At 44.0% G+C, this 23,369-nt stretch overlaps 1 protein-coding gene across 4 annotated transcripts in view; it reads left to right on the top strand.

Moving 5' to 3' along the window:
• LOC141114274 (NXPE family member 1-like) overlaps positions 1–23,369 on the top strand; it is a 236,313-nt gene that overhangs the window by 192,955 nt on the left and 19,989 nt on the right. For all 4 annotated transcript variants that reach the window (XM_073607866.1, XM_073607863.1, XM_073607865.1 and 1 more), the window contains exons 2-4: positions 3,180–3,325; positions 11,611–11,714; positions 17,587–18,299. In XM_073607866.1, coding sequence (XP_073463967.1) covers positions 11,625–11,714; positions 17,587–18,299 — 803 coding nt within the window. In that variant the 5' untranslated portion in view covers positions 3,180–3,325; positions 11,611–11,624. The remainder of the gene's footprint in view (positions 1–3,179; positions 3,326–11,610; positions 11,715–17,586; positions 18,300–23,369) is intronic.

Below are 23,369 nucleotides of genomic sequence, written 5' to 3'. Positions count from 1 at the left end.
CGTACGCCAGACTAAAATAAGGAAGTTGATAGCCAGTAGCCAATAGCTGCCCTAGCGTGGGTTTTTGTCTGTCGGACTAGCACACAGACGAGCGGATTTCTGGGTCCGGCGTAGTTACGACATAAAGATTTGAAGCATGTTTCAAATCTAAAGTCCGTCAGATTTGCGGCTGGAAAAGTCAGCTGAAAGTCCGGGGAAGCCCACACACGATCGGATTGTCAGCCGCATTTTGTCCGTCGGCGTCCGTCGGACTTTTGTAGACGAAAAGTCCGACCGTGTGTACGCGGCATAAGTGTCAGTGTGTGTCCTCCCTCTCAGTGATGGTCTTCATTGCAACACCTACTGTTTGGATCACTGAAACTGTTGGAACTTTTGACATATTGATATTCAATTAACGCACTATTCACTCTGTGTCTTTATACAAGAGCTGCAATTTTATTGCTATTTATGTTTAGTTTCCCATAGACTTTTTGTGCTGGCTGCTTATATTATTAACCATTTAATTTATATATACACCCACTTCAACGAGCCCAGATATCTTATGTTTTCTGATATATATGCTAATCCTGATTCGGAGGAACACACTCCCCTTCCCTTTGCGGATGATTCGGAGTGACGGTACGCATTTATCCAGAGTTTGGAACTTAATTCTCTCCCCCTGGATTCAACAATTGGAGGTGATGCTTTAACGATTTTATCCTTTGCATATAAAGTGTACAGAGCTGATCCAAGCGTGTCTATACCTTGTCATTGCAGTAAAGCCGCTCATCGATGGAGCAAAATTACCTAAACTCCCCCATCAACACAGTCAGGGTTGGCAAGGGAATCCCTCCCATCGAGCCATTGTGTTCTCCAGGCGGGGGGGGGGGGCAACACAGTGATTATTGTTAGTAGCTATATCAGCGGCTAGCAATAATCGCATGCAAAATGTAAAATCTGGCAAGCTGGTTGCTCCCAAGTTGGCTGATCAAGTCCCTGCTGAACTGGCTGAGATTTGAACTGTCTATGGCACAATCACAGATCACATATACAGATAATGTACTGTTTACAGTCAAGAATCTCTCACTTCCTCTCCAATTGGAGATAAAATGAGAAATGAATGAATGAAGGAATTATTCCTTCATTCATTCATTTATCATCAGAACAGAATAATGAAGGGGTATTACAGGCAGATACTTCAAGTGGTCAAAGTACTGTATATACAAAATCAAAATTTTGGTTTTGGGAAATTCAAAATGTATAGTGGTTACTGACAGAGAAAGAGAGGGGAAATCTATCAATGGGGAAACCTGTTTTAGGGACTGTTTGAAAACAGATTTTTCATGGTAGTTTCTTTAGGCCAGCACGTGAAGGTAAGCCTCTTCAAAGGGACAGAGATGCATAAGAAAAAAAAAAAAAAACTTACCAAAGTTTTCCATACCCCATACAAAACTAAAAAAAAACAAAAATGGAAGCATTATATTTTCTTTCTTTGTGAAATAAAGATATTTTTTTCAAACAATCATAATATTGCTATACATTGTTACCCAGATAAATATAAAAATTATTATTAATTATTATACAGGATTTATATAGCGCCAACAGTTTGCACGGCGCTTTACAACATGAGGGCAGACAATACAGGAGGAATCAGAGGGCCCTGCTTGTTAGAGCTTACAATCTAGAAGGGAAGGGAAATTTAATTAAAAAAAATATACAGCGAACACTAACATATATTGATAACATTTTTATTTATTTATTTTTTTTTATTATTTTTTTTTTTTTTCAACTGAGCTGCTCATAATCACCTATTTTTTAATTCCTTATTTATATAATCACATTACAAATATTCAATACATTTACCAACTTGGTACAAGTATATTAACCACTTGCTGACCAGCCACCGCAGTTGCACTGCGGCAGAATGGCACGGCTGGGCGAAAGGACGTTATGTAACGTCACTTCGCCCTGTGGCCACTAGGGGCGTGCCCCCTGAGCCAATGCGAGTGCCCGGCGGTCACGATCACTGCCAGGCTCCCGCGATCGCCACTTACACATGGAGAACCGGGATCTGTGCATTAACACAGTTTCTGGTTCTACAGAGTATGAACAGCGATCTGTCATCTCCCCTGCACAGTCCCCTCCCCCTTCAGTTAGAACACGCAGTGGGGAACACATTAACCCCTTGATTGCCCCCTGGTGTTAACCCCTTCACTGCCAGTGACATTTTTACAGTAATCAATGTATTTTTATAGCATTGATCGCTGTATTCATGCCAGTGGTCCCAAAAATGGATCAAAATTGTCCAATGTGTCCGCCATAATGTCACAGTCCCGATTAAAAATTGCAGATAGCCACCATTACTAGTAAAAAATTAATAAAATTATCCCCTATTATTTAGACGCTATAACTTTTGTGCAAACCAATCAATATACGCTTATATATATACGCTTTTTTTTTACCAAGAATATGTAGAATGCATATTGGCCTAAACTAAGGAAAAAAATGTTTTTTTTATATATTTTTGGGGGATGTTTGTTATAGCAAAAAGTTAAAAATAATGCGTTTTTTTTTTTCAAAATTGTCGCTCTTTTTTTGTTTATAGAGCAAAAAAAATAAAAACCGCAGAGGTGACCAAATACCACCAAAAGAAAGCTCTATTTTGTGGGGAAAAAAGGACGTCAATTTTGTTTGGGTGCAACGTCGCACAACCGTGCAACTGTCAGAGCGACGCAGTGCTGAATCGCAAAAAGTGCTCTGGTCAGGAAGGGGGTAAAATCTTCCAGGGCTGGAGCCGTTAAAGAAACGTACATTCCACTTCAGAAAACACAGTAGTCATGCACAAAGTGACAGATCATTATCTGCTGTATGTATTGCACAGGGTACAGATTGTGAATAAATATAGCAGTTCAATAAAAAAAGAAAAAATATATTAGCAGTATTGCCCCATGGCCTCAATAAGAGGTAGTCTATCTGGGAGGTCATAACTGTTGCCTATGGGCTGTAAGGGTGTTCAATTTAACTATTATAGAAATAGAATAATCACATATTTTGATAGATTGTAATTTTCCTTTAAAGGATATTGTGTCCTGTTACAGCATAGGGGTTAATATACATCATGTAATGATATTATTTGGTACATGAAATCCTTTCTATTTTTTTACATGACATTATCTCTTTTTTTCCACATATGTATGCAGAGTGCAGACCAAGCTATACAGCGAAACTGAGAATTACAGGCATTGGTTGAAGCCATATATAGCGCTACCCACGTACGGGCCGCTGGATTTTTGTGTCCTCCCTCACGTGCACAGGCAGACAACAGGAATTTTCCAACATTCGCTCGGTAGGCAAGAACCAATCCAGGGTGTTTTTGTTTTGTTTATTAGGGGATGAACTTGGATAAGGATGGGAAGGTAACGGATGCCCAGAACTGTAACTTGAATGCAAAATGAGGACTTGCTAAGTTTCTGGCTGCTAAAAGTCACTATGCTGTCCTCCCATGGGATAAACTGATCAGCCAAACTGATAGCAAACAATAATCCAAAACTGAATGCAGATGCTCTCTCTCCATAGAAAATGCTAAACTTCTCTTTAGCAAGAGGTGTAGGGTAGCTTGTACTGGCTTTGAGTGGCTCTAAGCTGTCCCTCGGTAGTACGCAAGCTGGGTATTGCACCTGGCAGGCTCGGGTGTAGTGGTTGAAGTTACTCACTCAGTCCTTTAGGTGAATCCTGAGGCTCAAGCGACTTCTGCACAGACCTCCTGCTGAACAGGTCCTGGCCTTGGCTTCCAGGATCTAAGCCTAGCTGAGGCTAGAAGGGATATGAGTTTTCAATGGCTCCTGTTTGGGGACCTGGGTCCTGCCCCAGGGGACATGTATCAATGCAAAAAAAAAGTTTTAAAAACAGACGTTTTTTGGGAGCAGTGATTTTAATAATGCTTAAAGTGAAACAATAAAAGTGTAATATTCCTTTAAATTTCGTACCTGGGGGGTGTCTATAGTATGCCTGTAAAGTGGTGCATGTTTCCCATGTTTAGAACAGTCTGACAGCAAAATGAAATTTCTAAAGGAAAAACTACTCGCAGTTATAATAAATTGTCGGTCCGGCAATACACATAAAAGTTCATTGATAAAAACGGCATGGGATTCCCCCCACAGGGGAACCCCAAACCAAAATTAAAAAAAAAATGCTTGGGGTCCCCCCAAAAATCCATACCAGACCCTTATCCGATTACGCAACCTGGCAGGCCGCAGGAAAAGAGGGGGGATGAGAGAGCGCCCCCCCAAACCGTACCAGGCCACATGCCCTCAAAATTGGGAGGATGCTTTGGGGTAGCCCCCCAAAGCACCTTGTCCCCATGTTGATGGGGAGAAGGGCCTCATCCCCACAACCCTTGCCCGGTGATTGTGGGGGTCTGCGGGTGGGGGGCTTATCAGAATCTGGAAGCCCCCTTTAACAAGGGGACCCCCAGATCCCAGCTCCCCCCTGCTTGAAATGGTAACGGGTACATTGTAGAAAGTGTGAAGATGGTAAAAAAAAAAACACACACCGTGGGAGAAGTCCTTTATTAAAAAAATATAACTGTCCCACGTAGTCCATTCACCTCCACTGACGGACCGAAAAAAAAATAAAGAAGATCTGCCTCCATGGGAGGCACGCGCCATATGACGCGTCCTCGCAGGTGACAGCTCTTTTAAAACTGTGGGCGGGACCACACGGTGTCGTCACCGGGTGACCTCGCCCCCCTCTGACGCATGGGGACATCCCTATGGCTTCCCCTGTAGCGTCAGAGGGGGCGGGGCCACCCGGTCTGCACCCATCTGACGCTACGGGAAAGCTATAGGGATATAGGGGAAGCCGTAGTGTTTTTCACACTTTTTTTGTGAAACGGTACGGGTACAATGTACCCGTTATTTCAAACAGGGGGGGCCCCGCTCTCTCGTCCCCCCTCTTTTCCTGCGGCCTGCCAGGTTGCATGCTCAGATAAGGGTCTGGTATGGATTTTTGGGGGGACCCCACGCCATTTTTTAAAAATCTTGGCGCGGGGTTCCCCTTAATATCCATACCAGACCTAAAGGGCCTGCTATGGAATTTAGGGGGAACCCCACGCTCTTTTTTTTTTTTTTTTTTTTTTTTTTTTTTTTTTTTTTAATCTTGGTTCGGGGTTCCCCTGTGGGGTAATTCCATGCCGTTTTTATCAATTAACTCTTATGTGTATTGCTGGACCGACAATTCATTATAGCCGCGAGTAGTTTTTAAATCACTTTTTTTCCTTTTAGAAATGTCATTTTGCTGTCGGTTGGACCCAACGTAAAGCCCATCCCTACTCTCCACCTTCTGGGCCATCCTCACCCAGGAACTGGAGGAGACTCCATAAATTTTCAGACCTAGTCTGTGCTCCTCCGTCCTCTAAGTTCTAGAACACTTCAGCAGTTCCAGAAGACAGACGTAGACCTTAGAGCTCTGCCAGCTAACCCTAGAGATAGCTGTTAGTGAAATGTTTTTTACTTTAATGCAGAGAATGCATTAAGGTAAAAAACCTTTTGCTTTTAGAACCAATTTAAGCCATTTATTGTAGACCTGTTAATTATGTATGACCTCATGGACTTTACTACACCAGGTCTGCTGGTCAGCATCAGATGACTCTCTAAGCCAGCCTTTCTCAACATACCTTTCTCAGTCTTTCCTACAACATACAAATCTTTGTATGAGTTTTCACATCTCAGGGAACCCCTGCTTAAATTAACTAATTGGGGGTCAGTGGAAGGAATGACTCCTAAATTTAGTGGTCAGTGGAGAGAATGCCTCCTTTACAGTATTGGTCAAAATTCCACCCTACAGAAACTTAAAAGATCTGTCAAGGGGTTTGGATCTGAAAATATGCAGGCACCATCATATGGGGGTCAACATTCCACAGCTCAGGAAACCCCTAGCAACCTTTAGAGGAACCCTAGGGTCCCACATGGCTGCTCTAAGTTCTTGCAGGTTCATATATTTTGCTTTCATGACAATATTCCAGGATTTTATAAGCAATAGCATTTATCGCTCCCGGAAAACCCATAAAATATTTTCATTATACCTCCATAAATAAAGTGCAAACATTACCTTCTATAAAACAGATGCGCACCCATCTCATAAAACCAGAAAAGAGGGGGAGGGTAGGAACGTGAGGACAGTTGCTGAGGTTGTCTAAACATACAATAACCTACAATACACTAACATACACTAATAGTCCACCCAAAAACTTTTGTTGGGTTATCTCTGTACTGATACACATTAATAAATTTTGGTAAAAATTAAATAATTTGTTACATATAAAAAAATACCATAGATCTCAATAAAATTTTAAAAACTGTATACAGATACTCAAAGGTTTCCCCAAGAAGTATCTGATGATGGAGTTTTTCATAGATTAACCAGTCCTCTACTAGTTTCACGGTACACAGACCACTTCGTCTGGAGGAATAATCTATAAAACAAATGATCTAATAAGGTACAAAGCAAAACACAACATACAAAAGCCTATTAGTACATAAAACGCGGCAGTATCACTGGGAAGTTTCTTACCCAACAGGTCCAACACCAGGTACAAGACCCAGCTACTCAAAGGTTTCCCCCCTGCGGCGAACATGGGGCATTGTGCAGATAATAAATCTAGATGGGAACTAGTGGAAACGGAGCCTTAGGCCCCTTTCACATGAGGCGGAGTCCGCCTCGGTCCGCCGGCTCAGCGGGAGATCTCTCCATTGATCTCCGCTGAGCCAGCGGATGACAGGTCCCTCTCTGCTCACTGAGCGGGGAGGGGCTTGTCATGCGCCGCTGCTGCCTATGGAGGGACCGGATGAAAACGGACTGTTTCTGTTTTCATCAGATCTCACCCGATCCACCAGCGACTGACCTGGACGTAGGGCCATCCGTCTGCTTTTAGCGGATCGGACCGGGTCGGATGTCAGTGGACATGTCTCCGCTGACATCTGTCGCTCCATAGGCTAACATGGAGCGCCTGTTCAGGTCCGCCGTCAGGCTGACAGGCTGACCTGAACGGTCCAATCGTGTGAAAGGAGCCTTAAACTCATTACATCACATGTAATGAGCAATAGAAATTGATCTGTATCCTTCCACATGTAGCGGTTGGTTACCACTAGTTACTAACATCCACCAAATCACCCTGCTGCCAGACCCCCATCTATCACCTCTGAGACAATGGGCAGTCATTTGCGTAGTTTTGTTGCGTTTATTGCGGGATACAACTTGGTTGAGGTAAAGGAAGATATGGGATGCCCACAGCACTTATAAAGCACTTACAGCTTCTAACAAACAGTGTGTGTGTGTATGCAGGGGCGGACTGATAACTCATGGGGCCCCCGGGCAATCAGAGATTATGGGGCCACACAGTATACACACACACAGTATACAATCACACAGTATACACAGACAGATGTAAAAAAACACAGATTTATACATACTGTCCCTGGTTTTGCTAAGGCTGGCAACCCTGATGGGGCCCCTATTAGCCCAGGGCCCTCGGGCAGTGCCCGAGTGGCTCAATGGTCAGTCCGCCCCTGTGTGTATGTGCTGCTGGAACCATGAAGAGTGAGCAGAATATACTTCCAAAGCCTGTCCTCCCTCCCACTTCCCCTCCCTCTCTCAGGAGAAGCTGCCAGCCAGAACGAGGCTATGAAGACAGGAGATCATGTTCTGTGAAGGATAGGAGGGATGGGGGTGGGACTGGGCGGGGCTGGGCAGGTCTAGGCATGTCTGTCTAGGAACCACTGACAACCTTTTCAGGAAGTAAAAGACAGCTTAGCAAATTCAGATAAAGCGAAATAGAGTTGTCCCTGAAGAACAGGAAGTAGCTGATTGTCTGGCTTAGATTAGACTTTCTGAGCTAAACAAACAGCTAGCCAGAAAATGAATAATATCAAAGATAACGATATTTAACATTCTATTAATAGGAAAAACTTTATTTTTGACTGGACTTCCACTTTTTGTTACTGACACCCACACACATCTGCCGAGATGTGCATATTCACATGCACCAAAATTCAAGGTGCAGTGGCAGTATGTTATTTTGAAAAAGGGCTCCACCTCTAATTTACTTACAGTTCGTAGAACAGGCTGATGTTAGGCTTAATGACCACAGTTGTAGGCAGGACTTTCAAGCATGCCTCTTTACCTCCCCAGTGGGCAGTATTCAGTATAGGTGATGGTGGCTATGACCTCAGGGGGCATGATATACAGTACATATGAATGCCACCTCTATTTAGATATCAATGCTGCCGGTCCACGGCTATTTACATATTAATGCCTCCGCTATTTACATATTAATGCAGGTTATTTACATGTAAACACAGGGTCTGCAGGTGAGTTATCTGGACAGCATTAGTAACAGAACTTCACACTGAGATATCAGGACACAGTACAGGACTAAAACTTTAAGCCCAGGTTCACACCAGTGCAATCACAGACATTGCATGTGATTCACACCCGCGGTGCCGATCACAAATGCGGTATCTGTGAGATGCGAGTTCAGCCATACAGTTGTATGGCTGAACTCGCATTAGATCCGCACAGAAAAAAGTGCAGGGACTTGTTTTTCCCCTCGCACTAGAATCGGATCACATGGGTGTTCTCATCTATGCAATCCGATTCCTGTGCAAGTTCACAGTTCGCACTGCGATCTGTAAACTGATCTGGGGGTGTCATTACCAATGTAATGACACCCGCAGTGGTTCGCAGAAGGCAGTGTGAACTGCCTGCGGGAGAGGAGCGATGCGGGAACCAGCACTGCAATCTCGCTGGTTCCAGCATTGCGTCAGTGTGAACCTAGGCTCGGGGACAAGGGAATTTAAACTGGAATAGTTGGCAAGTATGAGGCATCTGCTTTGGGCCCCACAACAATGATTTAGCCCAGGGCAGCTGCCTCTTTTGCCCTGCCTTCAAGACAGCCCTTATAGTGCCTGCAACATGTTGATGTGTCATCATACATACAATGCCATCTTAGCACTAACTGCTTTGCTATAGCCATGTTTCCTCTGCTGATTTTGATATTTTCTTGCTATGACTTACATCGCAGTACTCATCATGACATTATCATACTGACGTCTGCATCTGTTCCAACTCATTTTGACATCTCCATACTTTAACATCTCTCTACTTCATGGGGCATACCAGTAGCACCTAACACACAACAGTGCCACTGCCATCTATGACATCAGACTGTTCGCTACAGACTTGTTCCTGCTCAGTGACTCAAAGTATTCAACCCAGACAAGCAGCAAACATTTTTAGATGACTGAAAGATGCACAGTATATTGATTGGATGCTATGGACTACTGCATTTTACACATTCTATACACATGCAAATCAATAGATGCGCCCCCCCCCCCTCCAAACCCGCTGTGATGATGTCTTTCTGCACACTTTGTAGTTACAGTACATGTCAACATCTACTGTAATTCTTTCCCAGACACAAAGTAAATAGCAGTCTTCCCCATGACACCTTTGACTGTGACCATTGTAAGTAACAACTGTGTCTCTTATTTTCCATTATTTGATAGCACTGATATGAGGAGATACCCAGGGCTGTCAGATGCACTTAGTGACATCCAGAGAAATAATATGTAATGTGTTTGTTTTTTTTGTTTTTTTCTACAGCTGGCCATACATTATACAATTTTCTTATTATTTTCTTTCAGATTTATCTCTATTTAGTGCAAGAGTAAAGGTAGCCCAATATATGTGACAAAACAGCACCATAACAACACCATATTTGCGCAGCGGTCTTACAAGCACAATTTTTTGGGAAAAGATGCACTTTTTTTTAAATTAAAAAATAAGACAACAGTAAAGTTAGCCCAATTTTTTCTATAAAAAAAAGATAATGTTATGCCGAGTAAATTGATACTCAACATGTCATGTCAAAATTTCTACAGGTTACCAGTTTGGAGTTACAGAGGAGGCCTAGGGCTAGAATTATTGCTCTCGCTCTAACGATCACGGCGATACCTCACATGTGTTAGCATTCGCTTCTGCGCCCAGGATTGGCAGGACGGGGCGCTTTTTCAATTTTTTTTTTTTTTATTTATTTTACTTTTTAATTGGCTATTTTGACACTGTCCTTTAAAAAAAAAATGGGGTCACTTTTATTCCTATTACAAGGGATGAAAATATCCCTTGTAATAGAAAAAAGTGCATGTCTGGACCATTTTAATGAGATCTGGGGTCTAGACCTCAGGTCTCACATTTACACTGTAATGCAATAAAAAAAAAAAACTTAAAAATAAATGTCTTTTAAATATAAAAAAAAAAAATTCACCTTTAAGACAATGGGGCGGAAGTGACGTTTGATGTTGCTTCCTTTATCCAATGTTATGGAGCCGAGTGGGGGGCCATGTTTCCCTCATTTGGCTCCATACTACTGAGGGGAAAGGATCGGATCGTCTCTGGCGCTAAGCGCCGTACTGGTGCGTGGTGGGAGGGGGGGCACCTCTCCCACCGCTGATTAAAAGTGATCCCGCTGGGAATCCGCCGCAGAGACCTTTTTTAAGCTAAAGAGGACCGCCTGCCCGTTGCAGAAAATACAGGGGTTATGGCAGCTATCTGCTGCCATAACCCCGGTATTCTACGTCAAAGTACTGACGTACAGCTACGGCAGTTTGCAGCAAGTGGTTAAGTGGCGCTTTTCAGCCATTAGCGGGGCACTTTTAACCCCAAAAAAGGGGTTAAAAACTCCCATGTTGTGGCACTTCCAAAGCGCTGCCCATGCATTGCAATAGGCAGGGGTATTTTGGGAGTGCTGTATACAGCCAGGGCCGTCTTTAGTATTGATTGGACCCTGGGCAAAACTTTTCTTGGGGGGGCCCCCCCATGCAGTTTCACTCTCCACCTTCTCTGAGACATACAATAAATAGCAGCTAGACTCAAAATCAGTTTACTGAATCAGATCAGGCAGCTATTGCTAGAGATTACTGTGGATATGACCTCAGGAGGGCACGATATACATATCAATGCTGCTGGCCTTCGCTATTTACGTATGAATGCCACTGCTATTTACATATGAATGCCGGTAATTTACATGTAAACGCAGGGTCTGCAGGTGAGTCATCTGTACATAACAATAGGGCAGAGTTGGGCAGCATTAGTAGCAGCATTTCACACTGAGATATCGGGACACAGCACAGGACTAAAACCTCAAGGAAAGAGGGAATTTAAACCAGGATAGTTGGCAAGTATGAGGCAGCTGCTTTGGGCCCAGGGCAGCTGCCCCTTTTGCCCTGCCTTAAAAATGGCCCTGTATATAGCACTCCCAAACTGCCCCTAAGATGCTGCTTGAATGATTTTTTTCTAACGTCCCGCAATCGCTCTGCCCAAGTGTGAAAGCACTCATTGCAGAGAATAGGAGGCAGTTTTCAGGAGTTTAACAGGTGCTATTTCGCCTGAAAACTGCCTCCGTGTGAAAGGGGTCTTACATCTAAAGGAAAAGTGTGCAATGAAAATTGTATAAAGTATGGCCAGCCTAACTTCTGGATATAGTTTTTGGAAATAGAAAATCAGTAGGATTATAATATTTCTATTTTAATGTAACAATATGCCTAGAATAACAGAAGTAATCCTAATGTTTTTTAGTTCGTGAAACTGCAATGACTGCTACATGGGAAAAAAAAATTCTTCTGGCTGTCGTACTGTTTACTGTCTTGATGTTAAGCTTAACAGTGCATCACTTCACAAAGGTATGTACTAATCACTCTGATTGACAACACTTCTCTAAACTCAGGAGCAGAATAGTATAGTTGCCACACCATTACAGGAAGCTACAATAGGTGGACTTCACTGGCAGGCTTAATAAGTATTTGTGGGACTAAAATACTAAAACACATTATTTTTTTTTTTTTTTTTAATGGGAGGCTATAGTTCTACTTTAAATAAACCTGTGCTCAATGAAAAATGGGGACTGTCATTAATTAGTTCCTTCTTAAAGGAGTCCTATGGTCTTAGCTTACCCTTTCATTTTGTACCATCAGCATTGTAATTTACCTTACAATACATTACATTGTAACAAACAATAGTTATATTTGACAATCCAGTATTGGGATGTGATTATACACGTGTTGTCTGCTGGTTATCTGTTTCCACAACTTGCTGGATTCATAAATAGTTACATAGTTGGTAAGGTTAAATAAAGACATCAGTTCATCTATTTCAACCTGTGTGTGTTTATGTCACAACCATTTTTCCATATCCCTGTGTATGGTGTTCACTAAGATGCCCATTTAAAAGTGTTTTGAAATTATTGACACTCTCCACTGACACCACAAACTGTGGAAGGGAGTTCCACATCCTTACTACTCTGACAGTAATGAGCCTCTTGCACAGTTAAAGGTTAAACTGCTTCTCGTCCAACTGAGTGGCCACATGTCCTCTTAAGCCATCTGAGACTGAATAGTTTGCTATAGCTTGGCATTGCATGCTATTGCTGAGCCTGTGATCTACTAGGACCCCCAGATTTTTTCTATCCTAGATTGCCCCAGAGATATTTCCCAAGCAAGTAACTTGCATTCATAGTTTAACCCCTAAAGTGCATTACTTTACTTTTTTCGTTATTAAAACCTCATTTGCCATGTAATAGCCCAACCCATTATTTTATCATGGTCTTCTTATAAAGTTTTTATATTCTGCTGTGAAGTTAGGACCCTGCTTAGCGTTGTATTGTCAGCAAACATTGAGATTTAACTATTTATACCATGTATACCAAACTCTATAACATTTATGAACCTCTATCTCATTTATGATTCCCAGCAGGGGCGTTGCTAGGTCTGCAAAAGATCTGGGGCTAGAGCCCATAGCAGCGGTCGCCAACCTTTTTGCATGCCCGCGGGGAGGGGGGATACCAGTGGTAAGCAGTTTGTCACGGGCGATGGCTGGTGTTGGCGCTTCAATCATCATGGCATAATGTTTGATATGGTGTCAGGGTGATTGAAATGCATTATTTCTATTGTTACATTCTAATATATAATGAAGTGGTTTAACTCATCATACTGCAGAATTAGTGGGAGCCCTGGGCATGTCACTTGCCACATCTCCTGCCACCAGATGCAGCGTGTCACTTGCCACCATCGCCTGTCACCAGATGCAGCATGTTACTTGCCACCATCACCTGCCACTAGATGTGGATTGTCACTTGCCATGTCGCCTGCCACCAGATGTGAATTGTCACTTGCCACTTTCACCTGGCAGCAGATGTGGATTGTCACTTGCCATGTCACCTGCCCCAGATGTGAATTGTCACTTGCCACTTTCACCTGGCAGCAGATGTGGATTGTCACTTGCCACGTCTCCTGTCACCATTTGCAGATTGTCACTTGCCACCATGTGCAGATTGTCACTTGCCACGTCTCCTGGCAACATTTGCAGATTGCCACATCTCCTGCCACCATTTGCAGATTGTCACTTGCCACGTCACCGGCCACCAGATATGGGTTGTCACTTGCCAACTGATGTGGATTGTCACTTGCCATGCCAGCCAGTGCCACCAAATGTGGCGGACAGTGAAAGATGGTGACATCTCTGCTGCTCTCCGCACCTCGCTCCCAAATTGAAGAGGCCTGGCTGTGAAGAGCGCTGATGTGGAGCGGGCGGAGAGAGATGTCATCTCTGCTCATCCATCCGCTCGCTTCTCTTCTCTCCTCCGCCTCTCTCATGTAGCCAGCCTGCCTGCCACAGCAGCTGCAACCTGCTGGTTAGGCAGGGACCCTGCAGCAAGAGACTCGGGGCTATGGTCCCCAGATCGGGGGCTATAGCCCCAATAGCCACCCCCTAGCAACGCCCCTGATTCCCAGCATGCTTTTCAGCTTCTCTTTTTTTAGGAAAGGTTTGCTAGGTTTTACAATTCCAAAACAGATCTTGCGGCAATACTCCCGCCCCCTTTAGTACCATCTCCCTCAATACCCCTTTTCTCCCACAAGATGTCCTCAGCTGGCCTATTTGAATGAAGGCTGAAAGAAGATTGAGGACACACTGTGGGTGCAGGGTGTCATGGACCCGCCCCCTGATAAGGAATCCTGCCAATACAGTGTAACGATGCAGAGAATGTCATTTTTTGACATCATATCAGCACTGCCTTCTGCATTGACGAGGACTGCCCACCACCAAGACTAGATCCAAAAGGAAAGAAAACCCTGTAGAGCTTGGAAACAGGTAAGTATAAAAATATATATTTCATAAATAGAGTGGAGCAAACTTTATAGGCACAACTTGGAGCCTGGAGTTGGGCTTTAACTATATTCGGGATAACACCTACTTTATATTTGTTACTAGTGTTGGCTTGGGTTACTAGTGTTTTTGTTACTAGTGTTGGGTAAACCTGTTCGGCAAACACCCGGATTTGTGAGGTCCCCCCAAAATCCATACCAAACCCTTATCCGAGCATACAGCCCGGCAGGCCAGGAAATGGGGGGGAGGGGGGGACAAGCGAGCGGTCCCTCCTCCTGAACCATACCTGGCCATATGCCCTCAACATGGGGGGGTGCTTTGAAGCAGCGGGGGGGCTCTGCCCCCCACCCCCAAAGCACATTGTCCCCATGTTGATGGGGACAAGGGCTTCTACCCGACAACCCTAGGTGAGGTGGTTGTGGAGGTCTGTGGGTGGGGGGCTTATCGGTATCTGGAACCCCCTTTTAACAAGGTGACCCCCAGATCCCGGCCCCGCCTATGTGAATGAGTATGGGGTACATAGTGCCCCTCCCCATTCACCAAAAAAGTGTCACAAAGTAATAAAAACACAGTGTTTTTGACAATTCCTCTATTAAAAATTTAAAAAAACAATGTCCCCCAATGTAAATCCATCGTCATGCCACTGCCACTGTTGACCCGAAAAAAGAAAGAAAAAAACACTCTGCTGTCAACAAAGGCTAACCACCTACTGCAGGCTCCACCATTTGACAGTTCTTATATAGTAAGGGGAAGTGCCACCAGGTGACGTCGCCAGGTGGCTCTGCCCCTTACCCATATAAAAACTGTCAAACAGCGGAGCCTGCAGTAGGCAGTCAGCCTTCGTTGATGCAAAGCATTTTTTTTCCTTTTTTCGGGTCTGGCAGTGGCATCGGGATTCATGATGCATTTACATCGCGGAACATTGAATTTTTTATTTTTAACAAAGGAATTGTCAAAAATGGTCTATGTGTTTTTATTACTTTTTTGGTGAATAGGTAGGGTTACTATGTACCCCATACTCATTTACATGGGGGGCGGGATATGGGTGCCCATTTGTTTAAAGGGGGCTTCCAGATCCCGAAAAGCCCCCACCCTCAGACCCCCACAACCATAGCCCAGGGGGACAAGGTGCTTTGGGGTGGGGAAGCAGAGTCCCCCTGCCCCAAAGCACCCCCGCAATGTTGAAGGCATGTGGCCTGGTCTGTTCACTCGCCCCCCCTTTGCTGGCCTGCCAGGCTGCATGCATGGATAAGGGTCTGGTATGGATTTTGGGGGGATCCCACGCCGTTTTTTCTATTGCAGGCAATGGTATTGTATTGCCGGCAATTTAAATGTCATTTTTTTTTTTTTTATACATGTCAGTTTTGCTGCAGCAGGTTCTATACACGGTATGATGTGTCACTTTACAGGAAGACTAAGGGGACCCCCCAGGTACTATATTTAAAAGGATTTTTCAATTTTTATTGTTTCACTTTAAGCATCATTAAAATCACTGCTCCTTTTAACCACTTGCCGACCAGTTCACGCAGATATACAGCGGCAAGTCGGCTCAAATACACGAACTGACATACCTGTACATCGGTCCGTGCAAGGAGGATAGCAGGAGCTGTGGGAGCGTGTCTGCCGGCGACCCGCGATCGATGTGTACAGTGGCAGAACAGGAAACTGCCTATGTAAACAAGGCGATTCCCCATTCTGCCTAATGACATGTCAGATCTTCTGTTCCCAGTGACTGTCATGTCCCAGTGAGCCCATAAACCCCCTACAGTTGAAACACACCTAGGGAACACACTTAATCCCTTGATCGTCCCCTAGTGTTAACCCCTTCCCTGCCAGTGTCATTTTGTAGAATATGTAGAAGAATATATATTGGCCTAAACTGATAAATACATTTTTTTAATTTTTATAGATAGATATAATAATTTTTTTTTTTTTTTGGATATGTTCAATGTTCAGGTCCAAACTATTGCCATGTTCGGAAGTTCTGGTGCGAACTGAATGAGGGGTGTTAGGCCCATCTCTGTTACATGTCCCAATTTATATAGCATAAGGTAAAAAAAAAATTTTTAACAAATTTTTGCTTTCCGGCCATGTGGAAACAACCCTTACCCCCTACAAAATGCAATGGCTTGCTAGAATTTATAGATCTATGAAAGTAGGAGGAAAAATCCTGGTCAATCTGGACACCCTGTTTTTTCTTTAGATCCGACACCCCTGGCATCTCAATAGGGGGGTTAGTTGAGTGTCCTTTAGCTCAGGGCAGAAGACACAGCCTGATGGAGAGGGGGGATGCCCCTTTCTCCTCCTTTATTTCCCATTTCACTTCCTTTTTTTTTCTTTTGTCCTATCTTCCCTTGCCTTCATCTTTCTTTCAATAATGGGTAAAGAGGCACAGCTAGCTGACATACCCTTTTCCTTCCCTGTTAAGAAAAAAACAACACAAAAGGTGTATGAGAGGCAACAGTCCCAAAAACCAGAACTGTGACCTAAAGCTACAGTGGCGAGGATATACAATATCGTCACAAGTATATTGAACATTGGCTGCTACATTTGGATATTTCATGTTAACATGTCGTATGTCTGACTGAATGCAAAGAGTACTTTCTGACGCTGTGTATGCCTACAATTTTTGTACTGTAATTTTCATTAAATAATGAATGTCTTAAAAATATTGAACTTACGTTTTTTAGATGCTCTGTTCTGGACCTTAAATACATACTAGGTAGTTTGCTTTGTTTATAAGCAGGCTGAGCAGCTGTGTTTGCCATAAATAACCATGTCTATACTGTTCATTATCAATTGTAACTAGATTTGAACACTGGCTGTCTTAACAAAGCATTAAAGGTTTAGGGGCTGGGCTTCTTGCATTGTTTGTTAATCAGGACAGACTTGGGACAGGTTCGCTGTAACAATGTTCACAAAGCCTTGCAGTCAGTCATGGCACCTTGTCCTGAGAAACATATAAAAGGCAAGAAAATATTTACATATAGTGGGGTTTTCTCAAATTTGACAGTAGAAATAAAAATATGCTTTAACCTCCCTTGGCTCCGACTGCCTCCTGGCCCTTTAAAAGTTCCAAAAGATGGGAGGCAGGCATTCTGGTTTTGTGACCGCTGTGATTGGCAGTCACATGGTCAGAAAGCTCCCGATCGCAAGTATGCATTGGGAGCTTACTGATCCCCACGGGGTAACATGCTGGGAGTGTGCAGGGAGCGAGCTCTCAGCACGGTAAGTTTACAAAGGGCCCAATATATGCTCTCAGCATCAAGAGTTTAAGTTCTCAATTGTTAAATATCCTCTGCCCACTTCATTGCAGCATATAATGTCCTCAAAACTTGGTGAAGCTTTAAATCAGTATTTATAACTTTTTTTTTTTTTTTTTTTTTATTCCAGAGCTTAGACGCAGTCCCATATCCCAGCAATACCACTCTACATCATAAAAAAAAAATTGTATCAATTGCCAATTTCTCATTAGAGGATGAAATTCAAGCTTCTCTAATCTTCAAAAACATTGCTGTCTCGATTCCTTCCATCTTGTTCACCCTCAAGGACCACACAACCAGTGCTAAGAAGAGCAGAGCAACCATTCAGAACCCAAGAAAAAAGTATTGTGTTGGAGAGACAATAATTGTCCATCTTGAGATGTTTGACCATTTGGGTAACAGGAAAACGTATGGAGGAGACTTCATAAGAGCTAGGATCTTTTCTCCAGATCTTAAAGCTGCGGCTTCAGGGAGAATTGAAGATTTTAACAATGGAACCTATCATGCCTATTTCACTTTATTTTGGAAAGGAAAGGTTTTCTTCTCATTGGTCCTCTACCATCCAAGTGAGGCTGTTTCAGCATTGTGGAGAGCTAGGAATCGGGGCTATGGCCTCATTTACTTTATGGGGACTTTTACAAATGGAACTCATCAAGTTAAGTCTGAATGTGGATTCCAACCAAACACAAAGAAGGAAATATGTGAATATCGAAAGGAAGAATACAATGAGTTATTTTACTGCACTAAACCAGAATATTTTCATTGTGGGTCAATAATATACCTCCAGGCTTTCAACAGTGATCACTCCTTTCTAAGCACACTTGAGAAATCTCTTTTGGACAGGTCAGTACATATCCGATAGAAACTGCTTGAATTTCCACCAAGAAAAACATATACAAATTGCACAATACAATATACATTTTAGGCAGGATTACATATATTTTTTACCTTGGCCAGGGAATTTAAAGCTGAACATCAAGCAAACAGCTAAATTCACAGATGAAATACCGGTACATATTGGAGCTATTTTACCTGCCAAATGATTTGTATTTCTGACTATCCAGTCCTGAGAATTAAACAGCTCTACCACACAACAATGTCCTGGCTGGCAAGGAAGGAGACCTGATCTATCTCTATTTCAGTTTTACTCTCATGTACATGTCCCCTCCCAGGCAGTGAAAGTAGTAGCAGCACAATGATGAGTTAATTTCTGTTACTCTGCTCTCCCCTCCTATTAGCTTGCTCCTTGCATTACAGCTGTTTGGCTCCATGTTCTGCTTCTCTCTGAGCCCTGCTGTACAGGGTATTGCAAAACACTGATGGAAAGTCAAAAATAGGTTATTATACTGCTCACATTAAAAATGCATTTAATGTTGTATTAATAGGTTCCAGTGCTGAATCAATTTGTGCATTTATATATGCCTGGAGCTCAGTTTCAATAAGACTTTTAACATGGGTTTGACCTTTATCTGTGCTGTAAAATTAACAAACCATATGCATACATACAGTGAGGGAAAAGTATTTGATCCCCTGCTGATTTTGTATGTTTGCCCACTATCAAAGAAATGATCAGTTTATATATTTAATGGTAGGTTTATTTTAACTGTGAGACAGAATAACACGAAAAATATCCAGAAAAACGCATTTCAAAAAAGTTATAAAATGATTTGCATGTTAATGAGTGAAATAAGTATTTAATCCTCTATCAATCAGCAAGACTTCTGGCTCCCAGGTGTCTACTATATAGGTAACGAGCTAAGATTAAGAGCACAATCTTAAAAGGGAGTGCTCCTAATCTCAGCTTGTTACCTGTATAAAAGACACCTGTCCACAGAAACATTCGATCAATCAGATTCCTATCTCTCCACCATGGCCAAGACCAAAAAGCTGTTCAAGGATGTCAGGGACAAGATTGTAGACCTACACGAGTGGAATGGGCTACAAGACCACCACCAAGCAGCTTGGTGAGAGGTTGGCAACAGTTGATGCTATTATTCAAAAATGGAAGAAATACAAAATAACTGTCAATCTCCCTCAGTCTGGGGCTCCATGCAAGAACTCACCTCGTGGAGTTTCAATGATCATGAGAACGGTAAGGAATTAGCCTAAAACTACATGGGAGAATCTTGTCAAGGCAGCTGGGACCATAGCCACTAGGGATGAGCCGAACACCCCCGGGTTCGGTTTGCGGAAGAACATGTGAACAGGTAAAACATTAGTACGAACACTGTTAAAGTCTATGGGACTCGAACGTGAAGAATCAAAAGTGCTAATTTTAAAGGCTAATATGCAACATGTATTAATGCAAAAACAAGTTTTAAAAACTGTCGTTTTTTTGGGAGCAGTGATTTTAATAATGCTTAAAGTGAAACAATAAAAATTGAAAAATCCTTTTAAATATAGTGCCTGGGGGGTCCCTTAGTCTGCCTGTAAAGTGACACATCTGTACCGTGTATAGAACCTGCTGCAGCAAAACTGACATTTATAAAGAAAAAAAATTACATTTAAATTGCCGGCAGTACAATACCATTGCCTGCAATAGAAAAAACGGTGTGAGGTCCCCCCCATTATCCATACCAGACCCTTATGCATGCAGCCTGGCAGGCCAGCATAGGGGGGGGCGAGTGAACAGACCCCCCCCCCCAAACCATACCAGGCCACATGTCTTCAACATTGCAGGGGTGCTTTGGGGCAGGGGGACTCTGCTCCCCCACCCCAAAGCACCTTGTCCCAATGTTGATGGGGACAAAGGCCTCTTCCCGACAACCCTAGGCTATGGTTGTGGGGGTATCGTGCCTGGGGGGTGACTCTAGTATGCCTGTAAAGTGGCGCATTTTTCCCGTGTTTAGAACAGTCCCTGCATAAAATGACATTACTAAAGGAATAAAAGTCATTTAAAACTGCTTGCGGCTGTAATGTAATGTCGGGTCTGGACAATATAGATGAAAATCATTGAGAAAAACGGCATGGGTCCCCCCCCCCCCAGCCCATTACCAGTCCCTTTGGGTCTGGTATGGATATTAAGGGGAACCCCGCACCCAAATTACAAAAAAAAGGCGTGGGGCTCCCAGGCCCTATATACTCTGAACAGCAGTATACAGGCAGTCCCCAGGTTACAAACAAGATAGGGACTGTAGGTTTGTTCTTAAGTTGAATCTGTTTGTAATTTGGAAAAGGTACATTTTTAAAGTGTAGCTCCAGCCAAAAAATCTATTTTTAAGCTTTTTGGATAACGTAGGGAAGGGTTATCACCCCTGTAACATTTGTTTTACTGTCTGTGTCCCTGTTCAGAAGATTTCACCTCACTTTCTGTCCCAATGACAATTGGATTTTGAAAATTTTGGGTTATTAGGGAATCTAGGATTGGTGATAAAGCATCAGTGGAGACACCTTTTTCCCATAATAACTCTTACTAACAGGGGAAAATTTTCCCTTCCTAGGGGTAGATTTCCTCTCACTTTCTGTTGTCTCCCTCCGTTTGTAAGTAGGGGTCGTTTGTAAGTCGGAAGTTTAAAAATAGGGGACCGTCTGTATATACTATATGGCCTGCCCTATACACTCTGCGGAAAATTGGGCCTTAGGTGCTGGTGGTGCCACAACACTGTAACCCCTCACAGATTCTCTTGTTGAGCGCAGGAACGGGCCCTGCTGTGAAATATTTGATCAAAAATTGTAATTACATGCCCCTATTAAACAGGGGCAGAAAAATTGGGCCTTAGGCAGTGGTGGTGGTGTCCTGAACCAAAAATATTCTTAGAAGCTATCATCATGAAGATTGAGGAGGAATAGGATAGTCACTCAGCATAATAGGATAGTCACTCAGCATATGCAGCCTTCAAGGGATCCCAGATCCATAGAAAAATCAATCGGTTACATCAGCATCAGGTGCTTGGTAGCTGGTGATCCAAGACTGTTGATCGTCTCACATTCATAAAAATGAATCAGAGTCTGTGGACAGGCGCACTCTGTGATCGGTTACAAAGTCTCCAGCAGCACTGAATGTGCATTCAGAAAGAACGCTGGATGCAGGAGAGGCCAGTAGCTCAATTGGCCAGTGGTCTATCCTCAAGACCCAGTAACCCAGTGGATGTTCTGTTGGAAAGGTCTCCAAGTCTGATCTTGCCCTTAGATATTCCTTCATCATGTAATTCAGACGCTGGCGATGGTTGCTGGAACCGATCAGACCTTGGCGCTGAGGACTGAAGAATTGTCTGAAGGCATCGGTCAGCCGGCCACCTTCTCCACCACTCTTTCTGTGACTGAACGAAGCCTCAGCAACACGTTGTCCAGCACCAGGAAATTGTAACCTCCCAGGCTCTGGAAACGCGTTGCACAAACCTTTCCGCAATGCCTCCCAAAGATGTTTCATCCTCTGTTCCCTCTGCGAAGGCTGGATAAGTTCTGCAACCTTACCCTTGTAACGTGGATCAAGAAGAATTTCCAGCCATTAATGATCCCTCTCCTTGATACCACGAATCCTAGGGTCCTTTTGCAGGCTTTGCAGGATCAGGGAGGCCATGCAGCATAAGTTTGCAGAGGCATTCAATCCCGAGTCCTCATGGTCACCAAGGATCACATGATCCTCAACCACCTCCTCCCAGCCATGTACAACTCCATGGGTTTCTGGGGACTGAAAATGATCCCTTGAAGACTGCTGCTGAGTCTCCTCCTCCTCCTCCTCCTCCTCCTCCTCCTCCTCCTCCTCCTCCTCCTCCGGGCCTTGAGTGGTAAAGAAGTGCTCCTCCTCCTCCTCCTCCTCCTCTGGGCCTTGAGTGGTAAAGAAGTGCTCCTCCTCCTCTTCCTCCTCCGGGCCTTGAGTGGTAAAGAAGTGCTCCTCCTCCTCCGGGCCTTGAGTGGTAAAGAAGTGCTCCTCCTCCTCCGGGCCTTGAGTGGTAAAGAAGTGCTCCTCTTCCTCCTCTTCCTCCTCCTCCTCCTCCTCCTCCTCCTCCTCCTCTGGGCCTTGAGTGGTAAAGAAGTGCTCCTCCTCCTCCGGGCCTTGAGTGGTAAAGAAGTGCTCCTCCTCCTCCGGGCCTTGAGTGGTAAAGAAGTGCTCCTCTTCCTCCTCTTCCTCCTCCTCCTCCTCCTCCTCTGGGCCTTGAGTGGTAAAGAAGTGCTCCTCTTCCTCCTCCTCCTCCTGGGGGCCTTGAGTGGTAAAGAAGTGCTCCTCTTCCTCCCTATTTGGATAAAGGGGGCCTTGAGTGGTAAAGAAGTGCTCCTCTTCCTCCCTATTTGGATAAAGGGGGCCTTGAGTGGTAAAGAAGTGCTCCTCTTCCTCCCACTGTTCTGCCTCAAGTGCCCTGTCCATTATTCCATGAAGCGTGTGCTCCAACAGGAAGACAAGAGGGACAGTATCACTGATGTATGCACTGACACTGCTCACGATCCTCGTGGCCTCCTCAAATGGTGACAGGACAGTGCATGCATTCTTGATCAGTAGCCACTGGCATGGCGAAAAAAAGCCATGCTCCCCTGACCCTGTCCTGGTCCCATACTCGCACAGATACTCATTGATGGCCCTCTGCTGTGTGAGAAGTTGCTGCAGCATTGCCAACGTTGAGTTCCACCTGGTGGGCATGTCACAAATGAGGCTGTTCTTGGGCAGGTTGCATTCTCTTTGAATGTCAGCCAGCCGAGCACTGGCATTATATGACTGGTGGAAATGACCACAGACTTTCCTGACCTGCCTCAGGAGATCCTGTAAGCCCGGGTACCTACTCAAGAACCGCTGCAACACCAAATTCAGGACGTGAGCCAAACAGGGAACATGGGTCAAGTGTCCCTGTCGGAGGGCGGAGAGGAGGTTGGTGCCATTGTCGCATACAACCATTCCTGGCTGAAGCTGGTGTGGTGTCAACCTCCTCTGAGCCTGCCCCTACAGAGCTGCCAGAATCTCTGCCCCAGTATGGCTCCTGT

This window comes from Aquarana catesbeiana, linkage group LG12 (assembly GCF_042186555.1).
Source record: "Aquarana catesbeiana isolate 2022-GZ linkage group LG12, ASM4218655v1, whole genome shotgun sequence".
Classification (NCBI taxonomy): Eukaryota; Metazoa; Chordata; class Amphibia; order Anura; family Ranidae; genus Aquarana; species Aquarana catesbeiana.
Note: the sequence above shows the minus strand (reverse complement) of the source record. Positions and strands in the feature narration are given on the sequence as shown.